At 38.1% G+C, this 23,426-nt stretch overlaps 1 protein-coding gene across 1 annotated transcript in view; it reads right to left on the bottom strand.

The window, feature by feature from the left end:
* Positions 1-23,426, bottom strand: part of EFCAB5 (EF-hand calcium binding domain 5) — a 91,856-nt gene that overhangs the window by 29,481 nt on the left and 38,949 nt on the right. Inside the window, exons 8-13 of the mRNA XM_061142987.1 lie at positions 21,333-21,403; positions 7,296-7,451; positions 5,227-5,326; positions 3,190-4,074; positions 1,170-1,247; positions 983-1,075 (exon numbers count right to left, since the gene is read on the bottom strand). Coding sequence (XP_060998970.1) covers positions 983-1,075; positions 1,170-1,247; positions 3,190-4,074; positions 5,227-5,326; positions 7,296-7,451; positions 21,333-21,403 — 1,383 coding nt within the window. The remainder of the gene's footprint in view (positions 1-982; positions 1,076-1,169; positions 1,248-3,189; positions 4,075-5,226; positions 5,327-7,295; positions 7,452-21,332; positions 21,404-23,426) is intronic.

Genomic DNA, 23,426 nt, shown 5'->3' with positions numbered 1-23,426 from the left:
ACCAAATATTTGGAGGATAGGAAGTTTGCTATTTGATCCATTCTTAAATGAGAAAAGAAACTGCAGACAGGAGGAAAATTTTTTTATCTTTTAAGTTCTACTACTTGTTGGTGAAAGGTAAAATGATAAAATAGAATTGCAGTAAAATATGAATACTTGTTGGGATAATTCTTGTTAAACACATGGTTTACTGAGAGTTAAAAGCTATTCTTTGCTCTCTCTGTTGAGTAGATCTTCCTTTGTAAGTCTTCAAAAACGAGACAGAGCCTCATCTGCCTCACACAGTTAGATGTGGAACTACAAGGGAGAGGAATTGCTGGAATGATTTCTATTGTTTTAATATCTAATTCCCTTTGTATACCTGGATCATAGCTTCAAAGTGGTTTCAGGGCCACATAACCATAAAAAAAATTGTATACAGTTGGCCCTTTGTAGCTGCAGGTTCTGCATCCGTGGCTTCAACTGTGGATCAAAAATATTCAGGAAAAAAAATCCAGAAAGTTCCCGAAAGCAAAACTTGAATTTGCCACACATGGGCAACTATTTACATAGCATTCACGTTGCATTTTCAACTATTTACAAAGCATTTACATTGTACTAGTCTTATAAGTGATCTAGATTTAAAGTATGTGGGAGGATCCATCAGTTATATGCAAATACTAGTCCATTTTATATAAGGGGTTTGAGCATCTTGAATGTTGGTATTTGTGGTGGGGGGAAATTTTGGGTGGATGATATTCATGGAACAACTGTACTAATGTATATGCTTTAAAGAGCATTACAGTAGCACTAGGTGTACACTACTACCTCAAACAGTCATCTTGAATATGTTTAGGCCCATTGGCTCAAGGACAAAATAGTGCAAGTGTCACCCTGCCATTGTGCCTCGGCTAAGTCCAGTCCTCACCATTGGGAACCACAGTAAATTAAAGGTTATCAAATTAGAGTGCCATCTGTTCTTACTGGCTTTGTTAACATGTACCTGCGAACCTCGAGTTACCATAGATTAAATTTGCCTGTTCCTCATCTTCATGTTTGGCATACTGCATGTTCCAGTTACAAGTCAGAAGTTCACCTATAAGATACATATGCCATAATATAGTCAACTTCACTTTCACAATGTTTTTGCTCTGGAGTATGAAAGAAAGGAAAATTAAATGAGGAGTCACCTGTCCATGACTTTCCTTCTATTTTTTGGGACTTGGGTTCGCAGGATTTGTCTTTCTGAACTTCCTTTTTAGCAGGTTCTAAAAGGTATAAAAGAAATGCCTATGAGTTGAACATTATGTATTCTAAAGTTAATAAATGAAAGAAATATCTTGCATATAGAACACAAAAACATTCTTTCGGGTCCTTTCCTGTATATGTTGTATCATAATGGTATCATTTAATAACTTAATCACAAAGATATCACTTAATAGCTTTAGTTTTTGAGAGCAACTCTGTGACAAAGGCTATGTATTGTACCCAAATTTGGCCACGCAAAATGAGGGCTATATTTCCCAGCCTCCCAGACAGCAGGTGTCACTATGTGCCTAAATTCTGATGAATGAACAAGATAGAAAGGAAATGATGTAATGTCTATCATTTTTCCTTTCTCCTTGCCTACTGGTCAGGATGTGGACATGGTGGTTAGCTGTCTTCTAGTTTGCATGTAATTGATTGCTGAAAGTCTAGACTCACATTGAGTAGCAAAGTAGTGGGCTGGAGGAGACACAAGGCAGAAAGAGCTCGAGCCACTATTGATTTCTTGGGGCCGATTCGTCAAATAAGTTTTGACTTTTATATGAGAAACAAAGAAACTCCTGTTTTGTTTAGACATTATTTTGTTTTGGTTTTGTTTGTTTTTTTAGACACTGTTATTTTGGATGACTGTTACAGAGAGTCAAAATTAACAGTAACTTCACTAATTTTTCAGGCTGTATCCCCACTATGTAAGGAGAACCAGAAATTAGTAGCCCTGTTCTGGGGAGAAATAAATATAATGCTGAAAAAATGAAAGATTTCAAATTAGCTAATGATAGTATAAAATCCTTAACACAGGTTACCCGTCTCTTATGAGTTTTAAATAAGAACTTTCTTTGGGACTGTAGAAGTTTAGAATTAAAAAAAAAAAGTCTAGAAAGCATATTAAAAAGAAGAGATTATTTTGCCAACAAAGGTCCATAAAGCTAAAGCTATGGTTTTTTCAGTAGTCATGCATGGTTATGAGAGCTGGACCATAAAGAAGGCTAAGCACTGAAGAATTGATGTTTTTGAACTGTGGTGTTAAAAAAGACTCTTGAGAGTCCCTTGGACTACAAGGAGATCAAACTAGTCAATCTTAAACAAAACCAACCCTAATATTCATTGGAAGCAATGATACTGAAGCTCCAATACTTTGGCCACCTGATGCGAAGAGCTGACTCATTAGAAAAGACCCTGATGCTGAGAAAGATTGACGGCAGGAGGAGAAGGGGATGACAGAGGATGAGATGGTTGGATGGCATCACCAATTCAACGGACATGAGTTTGAGCAAGCTCTGGGAGATGGCGAAGGACAGGGAAGCCTGGCATGCTGCAGTTCATAGGGTCGCAGACAGTCAGACACGACTGAGCGACTGAACAGCAGCAACAACTGAGGCCTTAAGTGGCATTGAGACTGGCTCTCGAAAAGATTATAATTCTTCAACTAAAGGGGCATAAATTTGCAAAGGCAATTCCCAAGAAAAGTCTTCTGCAGAGTAAATATTTGAAATCCAGGGTGTTTTCTGTCTTAAAAATGACCTTCAGAAACTCTTCTAGAACATCTTATATGCAACTGAAAAAAGTGAAATACTTTTGAAATTTGAAATAAAAGAAATTTTAAAAAGTGATTTCTAATATCAGATACTCCATTTAAAATAAAACAGCTTCTGTGCCTTTTCAGAAGTCCAGTGAAAATTTTTACAAGTAATACTACCAGATTTCTTCCTTACAAATGGGCTTCTAGTGTAGAGGGATTTCTAGGTAAATTGACAGTAGAGACTTTCTAGTTTGCATGTAACTGATTGCTGAAAGTCTAGACTCATATTGAGTAGCAAAATATGTCTGCAGTTTGCATGACCTTATATGTCACAAAGAGATCCTAACTGAAATGAAGATTTTTCTGCATACTTTAAAAACTGCTCTAGAAAACAAGGAGCTGATGTAGGAAAGTGATATTACTACCTGAAAGATGATCTTCTGGGCTTGATACTCCAGTTTTCTCCTGCAGTTCAGGACTTATGAAGAGTAGCTCTTCGTATGGTTGTCCTTGAGTCCTTTCTTCCTGTGGAGGGATTTCAGTATGCTCAAAGGAAATAGATTCCCTGGATGTTTTACTTTCTCCTACAATACTACCTTTACTCAATTGTGAAGTGAAGTCTGTGTCCTGTTCTTCTTCCAGAATTGTTTCTCTGGGTGATTGTGGTTCTGCAGTTGACCCTCTGTGTGGTCCTTGATCTGACTGTGATTCTCTGTGTGCTTCCTGTCCTGCCATTATCTCTCTGGGTTGCTCAAGATCTGATTGTGACTCTCTGAGTGATCCCTGTTCCTCAGTTGACTTTCCGTGTGATCCTTGTCCTGTTGTTGACCCTTCATGCTGTCCTTCTGTTGTAATTGATTCTTCGGGAAGTTCTTGTTCTGCTGTTGACTCGATGTGGGTTCCTTGTGGTACTCCTTGTTCTATTATTAACTCTCTACTTGGTCTTTGTTCTGGAGTTGACCCTGTGTAGGTTCCTTTTTTTGATACTGATTCTTCGTTCAGTTCTTGTTCTCCAGTTGACTCTTCAGGTTGTTCTTGTTCTCTGGTTGAAATTCCATCTGGTCCTTGTTCCACAGTTGCCCCTCTCTGCTGTTCTGGTGGGCTTTGTGGTAGTGATGATTCTCTATAGTGTTCATGTTGATCTTCTGGGCTTGCTGATAATTTACTTTGGGTTTTGCTAACATGTTTTTCAGAAGGTAATGTATCCATCTCTAAGAGAACCTTGTCAAAGTCTTCATAAATGTGTTTCTGATTATCCGTGTCTCCCCAGAACTCAGGTAAGTCTATCTCTCCAAATTCAACAAATGGCCCTAACACAGAAAACAAAATATTTACCTAAACAGTTGATCTATAATGTAGAATCAGAGCTAATAACTTAACGAAAAAAAGCAGTAGGCACAGTAATGGTGCCCACAGAACTATTGCTTTAAATGACTATCAATTACATTTCCCAGCAACCCAATAAAAAACAAAAAGGTATCTAAAGGAACATAAAAGATGCTTACTACTGGAAATTAGAAATAATCCCTTCCTAAAATGTATGGAAATAAACATGATTTCTTCTGTTGATGCTTGAAGAGTAGCTTAGACTTTCAAGGCAAACAGAATTTATCCTCTCCTCTTAGTCCTCCCACAATAAGCATAGCATAGGGCTGAGGAAAGAGCAAATGTCTTCCACTTCAAACCCTGCCATTTTTGACAACACCGGAAGGTATTATGCTAAGTCAAATAAGGCAGACAGAGAAAGACAAATACCACATGATCTAATTTACATCTTTAAAACAAACAAATAAAACAAAACAAAAATAGACTCATAGTTACAAATGGGTGGTTGCTAGAAGGGAGGGGGTTTGAGGTATGAGTGAAACAGTTGAAGGGAATTAAGACATGCAAACCTCCAATTATATAATAAATAAGTCATATTATTAAATAATAAATAATATACAGCATAAGGAATATGGTCAATCATAATAACTATGTAGGGGGACAGAATGTTACTAGAGTCATCATGGTGATTATTTCCTATCATATGAAAATATCAACATTGTGTACATTTGAAACTAACAATATTGTACATCAATTATATTTCAATCAAAAAATGCTTGGTAGAAAAAAATTTTTCTTAGAAATCTTAGAATTCTAAGTTGGACATTAAAACTGGAATTACCATTACCAACTTAATTTCCAAAGCATTCAGGTTGTCACTAAAGCAGCCCTTCATTTGAATTTAGCTCAATTCTGACTTAACAACTTTTAGTATTGCACTGTAGTGAAAACACATCTAGTTCAACTAGATGGTAATGGTAATTATCATTGTATGGCATGAACAACTAGACATAGCCATCATGATCTAAGGGAGGTGTTATATGGAGGGATTCCATGGTGATAGAATGATGTTGTTTTATCACATCCGTGTACTGCTTCACTCCAGCTTGAGCATACTCCCTCTGGGTGGCACTTACATTGTCTTGGATTTCGGAGTATACCTCTGAGCACTTTTGAACTTTGGTCATAGAATGTTTCCAGCAAGGCCAATGTCCTCTGACGATCCAAAAACCCTACCTAAGCGGAAAGTTGGCAATCAGTTGTTACGTGAGATTTGAAACTTTTACGTAGATGGAATATTGAAACTTCTAACTATACTTTTTATCCCCAAATTTCTGTACTTCTTCTTAGCTCCAGTTCACACTCATCTTAAAAGCACTGTCAATAGTGTGTTTCACACACTATTGTGTCATATAATCAATAATATGTCATATTTCACATTCACTACTAGGAGGTTACATTCAGATCTGCAGACAACCCAGAACAAATATTTAGGTCACTATAGTATGCATTTACAGCTTTGTTTCCAACTTCATTTAGTATGCTCTTTTTCTTCTTTCATCCTACATTTTAAAATCTGTTCTTTTGTTGCTTTTTATCTATTCTTATAAACTTCTTTATAAGGACTGATGCTAAAGCCGAAGCTCCAGTACTTTGACCACCTGATGCGAAGAGCCGACTCATTAGAAAAGACTCTGATGCTGGGAAAGATTGAAGGTAGAAGGAGAAGGGGATGACAGAGGACGAGATGGTTGGATGGCAGCACTGACTCAACGGACATGAATCTAAGCAAGTTCCGGGAGATGGTGAAGGACAGGGAAGCCTGGCGGGCTGCAGTCCATGGGGTCACAAAGAGTCAGACATGACTAAGTGACTGAATAACATAACCTTTCTTAAATCTTTTCAGGAATATGGGGGTACAAACAAATAAGCATAAGGTTCATAAACAAATATATTTCAGTAAAGTTGGAATCTATTTTTGCAAAGTCATTTGGTGTCCTAGCACAACAGTGCGTTCCTAACTTCCCTGATGGCTCAGTTGGTAAAGAATCTGCCTGCAATGCAGGAGACCCCAGTTCAATTCCTAGGTTGGGAAGATCCCCTGGAGAAGGGATAGGCTACCCATGCCAGTACTCTTGGGCTTCCCTTGTGGCTCAGCTGGTAAAGAATGCACCTGAAATGTGGGAGACCTGGGTTCAATCCCTGGGTTGGGAAGATCCCCTGGAGAAGGGAAAGGCTACTCACCCCAGTATTCTGGCCTGGAGAATTCCAGACTATATAGTCCATGGGGTCGCAAAGAGTCAGACACGACTGTGTGACTTTCACTTTCACTTTCGAATCCTATACCTAGAAATACTTTTTTATATAAACCTTTCTTGTTTTTAAGAAGCAGAATATAATGTGGTAGGCTTTCTATTCCCCAAAGAGAAAAGCAGCTCTTTCTCTAGGAAGACACCAGCATAGACAATCCTAAGCAAAAAAAAATCCTAAGCAACCCACTCTTAAAAACGGGAAAGAAACTTAGAGCCAAGTTATAAATCATATGCAGTGCCACTCAAGATGTAGTCTGCAAGCTGGTACCAGTCTGTGTGTGATGAGAAAGGTAGGAATTGAAAATAGCATCTAGAAAATGTTATAGCAACTTGAGAAAGTAACATAATAAATCAGATTTGAATCTGGTAGTAACACAATGTGGACTGTATTTTTTTTTTTTTTTTAATCAGTAGCTATTTATTAAAGTTGAAGAGAAGCGACTTCCCTGATTGCCCAGTGGTTAGGACTTTGCCTTCCAATGCAGGGGGTGCAGGTTTGATCCCTGGTTGGGGAACTAAGATCTCACATGTCTTGCAGCCAAAAAGCAAAACATAAAACAGAAGCTATGTTGCAATAAATTCAATAAAGCCTTTAAAAAAAAATGATTCACATCAAAAAAATCTTTTTAAAAGAAGGGGAAAACCAAGAGAAATTGTAGGAACTGATAAAACAAACAAACAAAAAAAACATAAATCAGTAATTTACTTCCCTGTGTTTGTTAATAGCTCTTAGACTAGAATACGTTTGGATTGTATTTTTATTTTCTTTTTCCCTCTTAGTAATCCATTTTGATCATCAGTCCACATATTAAAAATATCACCATCAACAACCTAAAGACTGGTCCTTCACAACAGATAGTGTGAGAAACACTGCTTTAAGAGGCTTCTCCTACCTTCCCACGGTCACAATGCAGGAAGAGTTCAGCAAACATCTGTCTCCGCATGTCAGTTTTTATGATTTCCCTGAATTCGTCCGCACAATGGCAAAGGTGCTTAAGGAGCTTCTCAAACGTTTCACTTTTAAAGCCTGCAATGTGCAAAGAGACGAGCTGTGGAGAAAAAGAGGATAGGTGATTGATTAAAAACCGTATTCTTCACTTGGATTTTTCCCCCCAAGGATTCCACTGATGTGCATGCAATTATTGGCTGCAATTTTTTCCATATCATCTGCTGTCACTTAGATAAAGCACTTTCAAATTAATGCTGTTCCATGGCTATGCTGCAGAGAGAGGGGATCAATACAGTCCCTAACACCATAGACCAGTATTACATACACCATAGACCAGGACACACTGTTGGAACAATTTCCCTCTAGGTCACATCATTGTTATATGGGAGAAGTTGTTAACCTCACAGTATGAAACAGCAGCAGTCATAAAATATGGCCAGTAAATGAATAGTTCTTCAAATGGAATGCAGTTTTTCTTTTGATGTAGGGGATATAAGAGCATGTGTTTTCGTTTTCCAAGACTGGCTACATTTAATTACTGGTGTGTAAGGCACGGGGACGGCTTCCCAGGTGGCTTGGAGGTAAAGAATCGTCCTGCCAATGCAGAAGATAAAGGAGACACGGGTTCAGTCCCTGGGTTGGGAAGATCCCCCGGAGGAGGGCATGGCAACCCACACTGGTATTCTTGTCTGGAAAATCTCATGGACACAGGCCTGGTAGGGTAGAGTTCATGGGGTCACAAAGAATCAAGCACAACTTAGAGACTAAATGATAACAACAAATCCTTTGTCTATGATTTGTTTTTTCTTTTGTAAGAGTAGAATCTGAGAATATCTATGCTCTTAGGTTATACCTCTTGAGGCCTGGTGAATAGAATCCCAGATGTGAGATTGTTTGCTCAGAAGGTAAATGCATCTGGGGTCTTCCCTGGTGGTCCAGTGGCTAAGACTTCAAGTTCCCAATGCAGGGAGCCTGGGTTCAGTCCCTGATCTAGGAAACAGATCCCATAGGCAGCAAATAAGACCTCACATGCCGCAACTAAAGATCCTGTGTGCTACAACCAAGACCCAGCGCAGCTAAATAAATAAATATTAATAAAAAGAAGGTAAAAGCTTCTGTATTTTTTGGTGGGTTTTGACATCAGGCTTGTATAGCCTTTTTCACTCTCACTTTTTGCACTCCCACAACTAATTTATGAGTGGTCGTTTCACCTCAGCCTCAACATCAATGTGTATTACTTTCCAGATTTCTGCTAATTTGACAGATCAGGAATATTACAATCTTGTTCTATCCTTGACTATAAGTATCTCACTGAATTTCTCAGTGGGATCCTCTCTAAGTGTTAACCCACTACTTTCTCTGAACCAAGCAAAGAGACAGCCAAATTTGTACAGAATGTCCCTGCTTCCATAGCTAGATTTCCATATTTCACTTCCTCTTTAATATCATCTAGGCAAATTTAGGATGTATTATGTAAGAAATATGACTTGAAATCCATATTAGTGAATCATAAACCATCCTTCAACTGGCTTAGAGATCAAAAGAGGGAAATTTAAAGCAGAGCAAAGGAGCTTTTCTAAATATTTCATTTCCTTAACAGCTTCTTGGTGGGTTAATGAGCACAGTTAAGTTCTCATTTGTTGCCTTGGGAAGCAGACTAGAATATAGGTTAAGACCTCACATTTTGTCTGGGTTCAAACCTCAGTTCCTATATTTACTGGCTGAGTAACCTAGGATGAGGGAAGATACCCCGGAGAAGGAAATGGCAACCCATTCTAGTATTCTTGCCTGGAAAAACCCATGGACAGAGGAGACTGGCAGGCTACAGTCCACGGGGTCGCAAAAGAGTCCGATACGACTTAGCAACTAAACAACAACCATCACCTTGAATGAGTCACTGGACTTTACAGTCCCTTAATTTGTTCCTTAATAGCTACCGTAGTAGCTATTTCACTGGGTCATGGAGAGGCTCCTTTTTATAAACAAAGCATAGGTATTTCATGCATTAAGTTCTGTGAAGTCTTGTTTCCTTTTGAACTAGGTAAAGAAATTGATGGAGAAGGTTTTCTTTATAAAATAAAAGTCCTCTCAGCTGACATTCACATTTTAAAAGGAAAAATCCAATGAGATCAGTGGTTCTCAAAGTGTGGTCCCTTGAGAACTTGTTAGAATTGAAAATTTGGGGGCCCTACTCCAAACCTACTGAATCAGAAACCCTGGGGTGAGACCTAGAATCTATGTTTTTAGAAGTCTTCTGAGTGATTCTTTTGCTCAAACTCACTGAAGTTTGAACTAGATGGTCTGGGGAAACTGGTCCTAATTATACCAGCATTCTAAGACCCTACTGCTCAGTCTTCAGTCAATTTTTCTTGAATAGTAGATACTTTTCTAAATTACTGATAAGGTAGAATTACTGAATAATTGATATTTTCTGACAATATTGTGGTTCTGTCTTCTAAAGCTGAAATAAAAATTACTGGTTCATTAAAAGATTCCTCTTGTTGGGACTTTGCTGGTGGTCCATGGGGGATACAGGTTTGATCCCTGGACAGGGACTAAGATCCATCATGCTACGCATGGCCAAAAATAGAGAGACAGAGAAAAAAAGATTCATCTTGTTTTGTATTAAGTTTTTGGGAACTGACCTCAAAGCCATATGAGTTTTCTGGCTGTGGGAATGCTATCAAATCAAGAATTAGTTTAACTGTTTCTCCGAGACACATTTGAACATTCTAGATTTAGAGCCTATGGATTTTCTGAATGAGCATGTTCTGTAAGCCTGGGCTGTATGACAGGAAAGACTACCAGATGCCAACTGAACTACATATCAAATTCCGAACAGAACAATTATAGCAGTCTGCCAGTGTCTCTTGTAAAAACAAAAAAGTGAAAACATATGGTAGCCTTTGTGTTTTTACATCCTCCCAAGGAAGGAATCAATTAATATCCATAAATCCTGACATGATTGCTTAGATGAATTTAAGAATATGATTAACCACTAAACTGTTTAATCACTTTTTGAGCTGTCAAACATTTGATCTGTGCTCAGTCACGTCGTCTGTATGTACTGGATCCCAGCGTAATGAATTCTAGGCTTTTCATTTCTGACAGGAAAATCACAATGTTGAGGATGCAGTAAATGTCATGTTTAAGAGGTTGGTAGTTATTGTTACATTCTACAGCCTTGAGATTCACACGTTTAATTATAGACATACAGGGGAGTTCATGAAGTGGGTGATCTGCGAGCAACAGTAAGAAACTATGTTAGGTATTAACTTCCAAACTGTATTTGTAAGCTTTGGTAGTAAATAACATTTCAGAAATGTCTGCAAACAAGAACTAGAGAATATTGAAATACACAGTATATTTGCTGTCTATCATTGAAGAAGTGGTGTGCTCATATAGCACGTGGAATCTAGAAAAATGGTACTGATGAACCTATTTGCATAGCAGAAACAGAGACTCAGACATCGAGAACAAGTGTGGGGATACCAAGCGGGGGAGGAGGGTGGGATGAAGTGGGAGACTGGGATTGACATGTGTACACTGCTATGAATGCAATAAATAACTAGTGAGAGCCTGCTGAATAGCACAGGCAGCTCTATGTGATGCTCTCTGGTGACCTAGATGAGAGGGATGTCCAGGAGGGAGGGGACATGTGTATATAAATGGCTGATTCACTTTGCTGTATGGCAGAAACTAGCACAGAGCTGTGAAATAACTTTATACTCCAGTAAATTAAAAAAAAAAGACAACTCTTGGTTTTAAAATTTGTATAGGGAACACAATATCTACTTGAACAACTCACTGTAAAAGTGATGCAAATGCTAAGTTTTGCCTACTAGAAAGAGTTGTCTCATGGGAGCCAGAGTGCTCTGAGAATTTAAAATGAACTTGACACGTTCCCAAAATATATTTCTTATGAGTCTAAATATTCTATTTATAATCAAAACAATCTCAAATAAACTAGCACATTTTACATTTAAACTTGTTCCTGTCAATGTACACACTGCTATATTTAAAATGGGTAAACCAACAAGGACCTACTATATGCCACAGGGAACTCTGTTCAATATTATGTAGCAACATAAATAGGAAAAGAAATTGGAAAAGAATAGACACATGTATATGTATAACCAAATCACTTTGCTGTACCCCTGAAACTAACACAACATTGTTAATCAACTATACTCCAATATAAAATAAAAATGTAAAAGAAATCATTCCTGTCAATAAATAAACATTTAAAGCATTGCTCTTAGTGTTCTTTCTAAAGTAAAGAACTACAAGGTGGAGATACATAAGTAGAAGAAATTTAAAACTCATGAACACTAGAAAGCTTTCCTACATAAACCCTGGTCCACTGAAGTCTCACTTTTATTCTACTGTGCATCCCTCAGCACCATAATAAAAACATAACAGATTAACTCATAATGTTTCACACATGTTCATTGCTTTGTAATTGTCTTTTTGTGCCATGTGTTCTTAACTTGGGGACTTCCCCAAGGGCTCAGCAGGTAAAGAATCCACCTGCAACACAGGAGACTCAGGTTCGATCCCTGGGTCAGAAAGATCCCCAGGAGGAGGAAATGGCAACCCACTCCTGTGTGGGAAATGCCATGGACAGAGGAGCCTGGTGGGCTACAGTTCATGGGTCACAAAGAGTCAGACACGACTGAGCACGCATGCACATCCTTAGTTTGCTTATATTTTGATTCTTCCATTCTGTGTACCCTACTCTGGCTTCATCCAGTGTATGTATGCACATGTGCACACACATACACACATGGACATAAATGCCTGCCTATACCCACAGGCACACTCCCATACAACAATGCATTATTTGATCCTTAAGTGTAAGAAATACAACTTGAATTTTGAGCTCTGTTCTAGCACAGAGAGTAAATAATATATACTTAAGAAGTAACAGACCAGAAGTAAATATTCTAAAATAGCTATTTTTGGTCTTCATTTACTGGAATAAAACAGATGAAAAGAGAAAAATGATGTGAATATGGAAGTTTATGTGGCCATTCATTCTCTCCATTTGTCTTTTTCTCTATATTATCAGTAATTATTACTCAGTGACTCTTATTTTTTCCAAACATGCTCCAACCTGAATGCTAATTACACTGCTCATTAAAACAATTAGGGGGCACTTGCATGGCATAGTATCGCCACTGGGTGGCGCCTGTGTGTAATAGTCGACGGTTATAATTTCGTTTCAGTTTCATTGAGTGCTGGCAGAATAACCTTAAAACACACCTCTTTAAAAGCAAATATTCCATCCATGTTATACATGAACCTTATAAACTAAAGTTATCTCAATAAAAAATAAATTTTTAAAAATGTAGGTGTTCTAAACACTACTTCTTTGTCTGATGTCATGTCTTAGAGATTTATTGATCAGATAAATAAATATATCAATAATATATTTTTTAAAATATATCCAATAATATTTTATATAAGAAATACTTCCTTGGTTTCTGTTGATGTAATAGCTCTTCACTCTACATAAAGTACCGTAAGATGTGCTATTCGCATTTTAGGAGAAGGAGGGAAATGTCAGAAAAACTATTATTATTAGTCCAAACCACTCATTAAAAAGAAGTTTATTTATATAAACACACATATATGTATGCAAATACATATATATAGATATATACATCTACAAAGATATTACATAGAATGCTAAAAGTTCCTGTTAACTGTGTATATATACACAGTTATATATATTATATATATATCTATCCTATTAACTGTGTATATATATATATATATATATATATATATATATATGAAGTCATATATATATGACTTCCCTGGTGGCTCAGAAGGTAAAGAATCCTCCTGCAATGTGGGAGACCTGGGTTCAATCCCTGGTTGGGAAGATCCCCTGGAGGAGGGCATGGCAACCCACTCCAGTATTCTTGCCTGGAGAATCCCTATGGACAGAGGAGCCTGGTGGGCTACAGTCCATGGGATTGCAGAGTTGAATACAACTCAGTGACTAAGCACAGCACATATATATATTTCACCCTAACCCATTTTCTCCTTTGTGTGGACTTACATACACATATACATATACACACAGACAAATATCATATATGGTTATATACATATATGTATTCATATATAATATGTATGTGTGTGTATATGTACATATTGTTGAAATAATTTAAATGAATGAAGGGAGGAAATAAAACTGACATCAGACTTCACAACATTCAATACCAGAAAATAATTAAGCAACGTCTATATTGTTTTGAGGTGACCCAAATACAGTATATTCATTCAAAATACAGTTTCAGAGGCAATATGCAGGCATTTTCAACATAAAAGAAGTCAGAAAATATAGCACCCTTGTGACCTTCTTGAAAAAACTTTACAAGAAATTTAGCCAATTAAGAGATGAATAAAAATAAATAACTCAGGAATCGAAAAACCATTGTAAAAAGACAGGAGGTGAACCTCAAATCCATTTAAATATTAGACTAAGATTAATCAACTATAGGAACAGTAATTACAGGAAAAAAAGTAAATAATGTAAATCTGGATAAAATAACTAAACCTCGGGGAATTCCCTGACAGTCCAGTGGTTAGGCCTTGGTGCTTTCACTGCTGGGGCCTGGGTTCAATATCAGATCAGGGAACTAGGATCCCACAAGCCATGGGGCATGGCCAAGAGAAAAAACTAAACTAAACTTGGGGAACACAAAAAGGAAAAAAGATAGGAAGACATGAGGAAATATTAAACCCTTCACCTTTTATACTAGCGTGTCAACTGTTATTTTATGTAATTGAAATATGTGAGTTAAAAAATGACTGTAACCTTTTCTGATCTTTATCATATTGCCTTTTCTTAGAATGATTTTAGAATAATTTTTGTGAAGATATGTCCAATTTCATTAATTCCCTTATTTATACTTTAGTTTCTCTTTCCTCTATTGGAATCAAGCACAATTAAATACTTTTTATTTAAAGTAATTAAAATTTTACAACAAAATTTATGACATCCACATTATATATCCCTCTATTTACTGAGACATTATATACACCTCTATTTACTGAGACAAAAAATATAAAGCTGTTTTAAATGATGTTCATCTAAGACTAACAATGGTTATTTCTGGGTAAGAAATTAATGATAGGGATTTCCCTGGTGGTCCAGTGGCTAAGACTTTGTGTTCCCAATGCAGGGGGCCCAGGTTTGATCCCTGGTTGAGGAACTAAGAGTTCACATGCTGCAACCAAGACCCAGTGCAGCCAAATAAATAAATAAATACTTTAAAAAAGAAATTTATGAAAAATTTTAAATCCTCATCTTTGCACTTTTACGAGTTGTTTGAATACTTTTTGTTTAGTCATGATAATTTTTACAAAATCAAGTAATTTTTCCTTACAAAAATATTCCATGGTGTTATTAAGAATTAATTCTATTAATAGGTTATAGGGATATATACATTGTTATTCTATTTTTATATTTATCTGTGCTTTTAAAATTCTTTACCCTACTATATTTTTTTAAAGTCTTAAGGCTATAATTTCTCAACTGAGTAAATATTTAGTAGCATTCCATACAATTAGATGTAAGATCTTGACCCAATAATTACTAAATAAAGTATTTTTCAATTTCAAAATGATTGGGCTTACATAATTTTAAAATTGTTTATTTTCCAGTTTTATTACATAACAAATGGGCTTCCCTGGTAGCTCAGCTGGTAAAGAATCTGCCTGCAATGCAAAAAACCCCAGGTTGATTCCTGGGTCAGGAAGATCCGCTGGAGAAGGGATAGGTTACCCACTCCAGTATTCTTGGTCTTCCCTGGTAAAGAATCCGCCCGCAATGTGGGAGACCTGGGTTAGATCCCTCAGTTGGGAAGATACCCTGGAGAAGGGAATGGCTACCCACTCCAGTGTTCTGGCCTGGAGAATTCCATAGACTGTATAGTCCATGGGGTCCAAAAGAATCGGACAAGACTGAAAGACTTGCACTTTCAAGAAAATATAACATCAGATTTCTAGTTTTTGAAACTTACAAAGTTTTACTGGTGGCCTATTTATGATAAAGTCTGATAAATATTCCTTGAAAACTAGATCAGGGTAACTGTAGGGACTGGAGTTCTGTATATGCTTGTAAAATGTCTTATTACATCAGTTCAGTTCAGTTGCTCAGTCGTGTCCGACTCTTTGCAACCCCATGAACCACACAGCACTCTAGGCCTTCCTGTGCATCACCAACTCCCGGAGTCCACCCAAACCCATGTCCATTGAGTCAGTGACTCCATCCAACCATCTCATCCTGTCATCCTCTTCTCCTCCTGCCCTCAATCTTTCCCAGCATCAGGGTCTTTTCCAATGAGTCAGCACTTCGCATCAGGTGGCCAAAGTATTGGAGCTTCAGCTTCAACATCAGTCCTTCCAATGAACACCCAGGACTGATCTCCTTTAGGATGGACTGGTTGGGTCTACTAGCAGTCCAAGGGACTCTCAAGAATCTTCTCCAACACCACAGTTCAAAAGCATCAATTCTTCGCCGCTCAGCTTTCTTTATAGTCCAACTCTCACATCCATACATGACCACTGGAAAAACCATAGCCTTGACTAGATGGACCTTTGTTGGCAAAGTAATGTCTCTGCTTTTTAATATGCTGTCTAGGTTGGTCATAACTTTCCTTCCAAGGAGTAAGCATCTTTTAATTTCATGGCTGCAATCACCATCTGCAGTGATTTTGGAGCCCAAGAAAATAGTCTGACACTGTTTCCACTGTTTCCCCATCTATTTCCCATGAAGTGATGGGACCAGATGCCATGATCTTAGTGTTCTGAATGTTGAGCTTTAAGCCAACTTTTTCACTCTCCTCTTTCACTTTCATCAAGAGGCTCTTTAGTTCTTCACTTTCTGCCATAAGGGTGGTGTCATCTGCATATCTGAGGTTATTTATATTTCTCCCAGCAATCTTGATTCCAGCTTGTGCTTCCTCCAGCCCAGCATTTCTCATGATGTACTCTGCATATAAGTTAAATAAGCAGGGTGACAATATACAGCTTTGACATACTCCTTTCCCGATTTGGAACCAGCCTGTTGTTCCATGTCCAGTTCTAACTGTTGCTTCCTGACCTGCATACAGATTTCTCAAGAGGCAGGTCAGGTGGTCAGGTATTCCCATCTCTTTCAGAATTTTCCACAGTTAATTGTGATCCACACAATCAAAGGCTTTGGCATAGTCAATAAAACAGAAATAGATGTTTTTCTGGAACTCTCTTGTTTTATCAATGATCCAGCGGATGTTGGCAATTTGATCTCTGGTTCCTCTGCCTTTTCTAAAACCAGCTTGAACATCAGGAAGTTCACAGTTCACGTATTGCTGAAGCCTGGCTTGGGGAATTTTGAGCATTACTTTACTAGCATGTGAGATGAGCGCAATTTTTGGCATTGCGTTTCTTTGGAATTGGAATGGAAACTGACATTTTCCAGTCCTGTGGCCACTGCTGAGTTTTCCAAATTTGCTGGCATATTGAGTGCAGCACTTTCACATCATCATCTTTCAGGATTTGAAATAGCTCAACTGGAATTCCATCACATCCACTAGCTTTGTTCGTAGTGATGCTTTCTAAGGACCACCTGACTTCACATTCCAGGATGTCTGACTCTAGGTCAGTGATCACACCATTGTGATTATCCGGGACCTTCATGAAGATCTTTTTTGTATAATTCTTTTGTGTATTCTTGCCACCTCTTCTTAATATCTTCTGCTTCTGTTAGGTCCATACCATTTCTGTCCTTTATTGAGCCCATCTTTGCATAAAATGTTCCCTTGTATCTCTAATTTTCTTGAAGAGATCTCTAGTCTTTCCCATTCTATTGTTTTCCTCTATTTCTTTGCATTGATCTCTGAGGAAGGCTTTCTTATCTCTTCTTGCTGTTCTTTGGAACTCTGCATTCAAATGGGTATATCTTTCCTTTTCTTCTTTGTTTTTCACTTCCCTTCTTTTCACAGCTATTTGTAAGGCCTCCTCAGACAACCATTTTGTTTTTTTGCATTTCTTTTTCTTGGGGATGGTCTTGATTCTTGTGTCTTGTACAATGTCATGAACCTCCATCCATAGTTCATCAGGCACTCTGTCTATCAGATCTAGTCCCTTAAATCTATTTCTCACTTCCATTGTATAGTTATAAGGGATTTGATTTAAGTCATACCTGAGTGGTCTAGTGGTTTTCTCCTTACTTCAATTTAAGTTTGAATTTGGCAATAAGGAGTTCATGATCTGAGCCACAGTCAGCTCCCAGTCTTGTTTTTGCTGACTGTATAGAGCTTCTCCATTTTTGGCTGCAAAGAATATAATCAATCTGATTTTGGTGTCGACCATCTGGTGATGTCCATGTGTAGAGTCTTCTCTTGTGTTGTTGGAAGAGAGTGTTTGCTATGACCAGTGTGTTCTCTTGGCAGGACTCTATTAGCCTTTGCCCTGCTTCATTCCGTACTCCAAGGCCAAATTCGCCTGTTACTCCAGGTGTTTCTTAACTTCCTACTTTTGCATTCCAGTCCCCTATAATGAAAAGGACACCTTTTTTGGGTGTTAGTTCTAGAAGTTCTTGTAGGTCTTCATAGAACTGTCCAACTTCAGCTTCTTCAGCATTACTGGTCAGGGCATAGACTTGGATTACCGTGATATTGAATGGTTTGCTTTGGAAATGAACAGAGATCATTCTGTCGTTTTTGAGATTGCATTCAGACATTATATTAAATAATGTCTTATTATATATAGAACAGTATAACAGGTTCTTCAAATCCTTATTTATTTTTTGCCTTTTTAAGTTATCAAATACTTAAGAAGTTTTGTTACTTCACACCATACACAAAATTGAACTCAAAGGATCAGACGTTTAAACAGACGTATGTATGAGTTAAAACTCTAAAATACATGAGCCTATCTTTATGACCCTTAATTAGGCAATATTTTCTTGGCTATAACATCAAAAGCAAAAGCAGCAAAAGAAAAAGATAGACAAATTGGACTTCATCAAAACTAAAATTTTAGTGCTTTGAAGGACATCATCAAGAAAATGAAAGGAGGGACTTCCCTGGCAAGCCAGTGGTTAGAACTCTCTGTGCTTCTACTGCAGGGGGCGTGGGTTTGATCCCTGGTCTGGGAACTAAATTCCTACATGCAACAGTGAGGACAGGAAACTAACTTTTTAAAAAAGCAAAGAAAATGAAAAGATAACCAGCAGAATAGGAGAAAATATTTCCAATATATATTTGACAAGGGATTGTCAAATACATCTGGATTATACAAAATATATAGACTATCTTAAAGTTTTAATAACCCAATAATAAAGACAAGTAACCCAATTTAAAAATGGTCAAAGGATATAAGTAGGCATTTCTCCAAAGATATGTAAGTAGCCAATACCTGGAAAGATGCTCAGTGTCATTTTAGCCATCAAAGCCATTTAGCATTTTCAAAGCACTGTGAGCTACCACCTTACACCCACGGGGTGGCTGTAGTTAAAAGACAAAATGATGAAACAAAGCAAACAAACAAACAAACAAAACCGAGAATAACAAGTGTTGCCAAGGATGTGGAGTAACTACAATGCTCATTCACTATGGGAATATAAAACAGGGCAGGCAGCCACTGTGGAAAGCAGTCTGGCAGTTCCTTAAAAGGTTAAATGTAGAGTTGGTATATGAATCAGCCATTCCTCTCTTAGGTATATACCTAAGGGAAATGAGACATATGCTCATAGGCAAACATATACACAAATGTTTATAGCAGCATTATTTACAACAATAAAAAAGTGAAAACAGCCCAATTGATGAATGGATAAAGTGCAGTATGTACATATGAAGGAATATTTTGTTTTGTTTTTAGTTGCTAAGTCATGTCCAACTCTTTTGCGACTCTATGGATTGTAGTTCACCAGGCTCCTCTGTCTGTGGGATTTCCCAGGGGAAAAGACTGCATTGGTTTGCCATTTCTCTCTCCGGGGGATTTTCCCAACCTAGGGATCAAACCCACGTCTCCTGCATTGGCAGGCAGATTTTTTTACTCCTGAGCCACCAGAGAAGTCCATAGATTCTCATTAGTTATCTATTTAAACATAATATCAATAGTGTATATATGTCAATCCCAACCTCTCAATTCATTCCACCATCCCCCTTGGTCCAGAACAGTCTTTATTAGAGTTTGCTCAGGAAAGATAAGGCAGGGCAGGGTAAACAGTTTAGAACTGGCAATTTGAATAATCCCTAGAGACTTTGGGGCACAGGAGCTGTCCCCAGTTATCTGGCATCTGGTCCTGGGTTGATTTGAGGCTGGGGAAATACTGGTTTGGTGAGTGAGGTTTAAACAAGGTGGTTCAGGGTATGTGCTTTGGATCACAGAGAATATATAAACAATTTTGGCCATTGGTTTGGCCCTGTGACTAACGGATGCCAAATACTCAAATACAGAATCTAAGAAATCAGAACATAATAGAGACAGGATTGCCAAGTTCTTATCTACATGATAATCATTTCAAGGGTTCCAGAAATCCTTCACACAGAATCTTGAAATCATATTTAGTGCACAGTCATCACAGCCCATGAAGCAAGGGTGTAGGAGTAGAAGAGAAAGTGACCTTGACTTTGGTACTCAGAAAAACAAGGGGAATTAGAGGAAAGTCATGAAAAAATATAAAAGCGGGCTGAAGAAATAGGACCCTGGTACTGTTAAACTGCTTCTTTTGCTTATTCCACTACAATAGAATCATACTTTATCAAGTGTAATTTTGTGTTGACTTTGAAGCAAACAGCCTGAATACTAATTTCTCCAGCTCCACTAACTGTGAGACCTTGTACAAGTTACTTAACCTTTCTGAACCTTTCTGAATCTTCTATAAAAGTAGGAATAAGAATTGCTGAAGTTTCCAGGAGTTGCTGATTTGATTTAATTTAATCACTTAATGGCAAATAGTTGGGGAAACAATGGAAACAGTGACAGACTTTATTCTCTTGGGCGCCAAAATCTCTGCAGATGGTGATTGCAGCCATGAAATTAAAAGACACTTGCTCCTTGGAGGGAAAGCTATGATAAACCTAGACAGCATATTAAAAAGCAGAGACATTACTTTGCCAACAAAGGTCTGTCTAGTCAAAGATATGGTTTTTCCAGTAGTCATGTATGGATGTGAGAGTTGGACTATAAAGAAAGCTGAGGGCCAAAGAATTGATGCTTTTGAACTGTGGTGTTGGAGAAGACTCATGAGAGTCCTTTGGACTGCAGGGAGATCAAACCACTGAATCCGAAAGGAAATCAGTCCTGAATATTCATTGGAAGGACTGATGCTGAAGCTGAAACTCCAATACTTTGGCCACCTGATGCAAAGAACTAACTCATTGGAAAAGACACTGATGTTGGGAAAGATTGAAGGTGGGAGGAGAAGGGGACAACAGAGGATGAGGTGGTTGGATGGCGTCACCAACTCAATGAACATGAGTTTAAGCAAGCTCCAGGAGTTGGTGATAGACAGAGAAGACTGGCGGGCTGCACTCCATGGGGTCTCAAAGAGTCGGATGTGACTGAGCAATTGAACTGAACCAAAATACTTTAAAGTGTACATCTGAGAATTGATAAAATAAGCTATTGCTTGCCTGCCTGTGAATCTGCTTCAGTTGTGTCTGACTCTGTGCAACCCTATGGACTGCAGCCTGCCGGGCTCCTCTCTCCATGGGACTCTCCAGACAAGAATACTGGAGTGGATTGCCATGCTCTCCTCCAGGAGACCTTCCTGACCCAGGGATCGAACCCGCATCTCCTACATCTCCTGCATTGGCAGGTGGTTCTTTACTACTAGTACCACCTGGGAAGCCCCAAATTAGCTATTACGCTTTCATTTATTTAATTCTAAATTACTGTACATGTGACATCCACCAAAAGACGATTGAGACTGGAAAATAATTTGATTCAAATAATGAATAATGTAACTTCTTACTTGTGTAAATTCTGTTTTGTTCAATCTTGGTTTCATTGAGTCAGCAATATCTACTGGTAGGCAGCATGTTTCTAATTATTGAACAAAAGTTATTTGATAGTTAGTTTGGTTGTAACACATTCTCATTTTATATTCATATTATAGTACTCCAAAAGAACATAAATTCTTAATGTCAATCAATATTTATAATAGAATGAATGATGTATAGTTGGGTGACATTCCGATTACTACAAAATTATAATTTTTCCTGGCTTCTATTTAGCCAAGGAATTCAAACATTTAAGAGCATGCCTATATTTTTAATGAGCATGTCAAGATAAAGCAGAAATAAACAGGCATATCAATAGTATAAAAGACTACAAAAATATCTGTATTGGTTTATGCTAGAAGGTCCTAAAACACAAATGCTTTTTAAAGACTTTATTTTGTCTTTAATGGTTTTTTAATTAAATAAATAATATATGAATATGTTCTTTTGGTAAAAGATTCGAATAATACAAGCAGGAAATATTAGCAGGAAAACTTGAAAATGGACCATTTCCCCTCCCCCTCCCCCCACCAGCACTCTCACTCCCCTCTGCTCTAGAAGTAACCACTGTCAGTGGTTCGTTATCACCCTTTCAGCAACTTTTTTATGTATTTTCATATGTGTGTGTGTGTACTTGGTCACTCAGTCGTGTCTGACTCTTTGCGACCCTATGGACTGCAGTACGCCAGGCTTCCCTGTCCTTCATCATCCCCTGGAGCTTGCTCAAACTCATGTCCATCAAGTCGGTGACGCCATCCAACCATCTTATGCTCTGTCAACCCCTTCTTCTCCTGCCTTCAATCTATCTCAGCATCAGGGTCTTTTCTAATGAGTCGGCTCTTCGCATTGGGTGGCCACAGTATTGGAGCTTCCACTTCAGCATCAGTCCTTCTAATTCAGGACTAATTTCCTTTATGATTGACTGGTTTGATCTCCTTGCTGTCCAAGGGACTCTCAAGAGTCTTCTCTAACACCACAGTTTAAAAGCATCAATTATTTGGTGTTCAACCTTCATTATGGTCCAATTCTCACATTCATACATCCTGCTGCTGCTGCTGCTGCTGCTAAGTCAATTCAGTCGTGTCCAACTCTGTGCGACCCCATAGACAGCAGCCCACCAGGCTCCCCTGTCCCTGGAATTCTCCAGGCAAGAACACTGGAGTGGGTTGCCATTTCCTTCTCCAATGCATGAAAGTGAAAAGTGAAAGTGCAGTCGCTCAGTCCTGTCTGACTCTTAGCAACACCATGGACTGTAGCCTACCAGGCTCCTCCATCCATGGGATTTTCCAGGCAAGAGCACTGGAGTAGGGTGCCATCGCCTTCTCCCACCCATACGTGACTACTGGAAAAACCATAGCTTTGTACAGAACTTGGTCAGCAAACACACACACACACACACACACACATATGAAAATACATGGGGTTTCCCTGATGGCTCAGACAGTAAAGAATCTGCTTCAGTTTGGTTCGATCCCTGGGTTGGGAAGATCCCCTGGAGAAGGGGATGGCTACCCACTCCAGTATTCTTGCCTGGAGAATCCCACGAACAGAAGAGCCCAGTGGGCTATAGTCCATGGGGTCGCAAAAAGTCAGACAAGGCTTAGCAACTAAACAGCAGCAGCAACAAAATGTATATATACACATATATCTTTTGATTCTCTATGCATAAATATTATCATATTGATCTGCAACTTGCAAGTCGGTTTTTTTTTTTTTTTTTTTTGCTTCACCACTCATCTTGCGGATCTTCTCAAATAGTATGTAGAACTCAGGTGGCAGATTTGGCTTGGAAATATGATTGAGAGTCATCTGAAGTCATGGGTTTAAATAAGAAAACCCGAGGAGTGAGTGCAATTCCTGCACGGTAAAGCTACCCCTCTTGCCAGACATTTGAGTAGATAAAAAAATTGCTTAGAATAATTTTGAGTCTGGAATCTATTCTATTTTACATATAAACACAGAGTATTACTTTTTTGCTGTTGAATTTTCCAAGAATGTAACTACTATCAAATTTGAGAATTGTCTTGATTCATTTGGAACTTTGCCAAGAGCTGGTCAGCATTTTA

This window comes from Dama dama, chromosome 5, assembly GCF_033118175.1.
Source record: "Dama dama isolate Ldn47 chromosome 5, ASM3311817v1, whole genome shotgun sequence".
NCBI lineage: Eukaryota > Metazoa > Chordata > Mammalia > Artiodactyla > Cervidae > Dama > Dama dama.
This window is presented reverse-complemented; position numbering and strand designations above follow the sequence as displayed.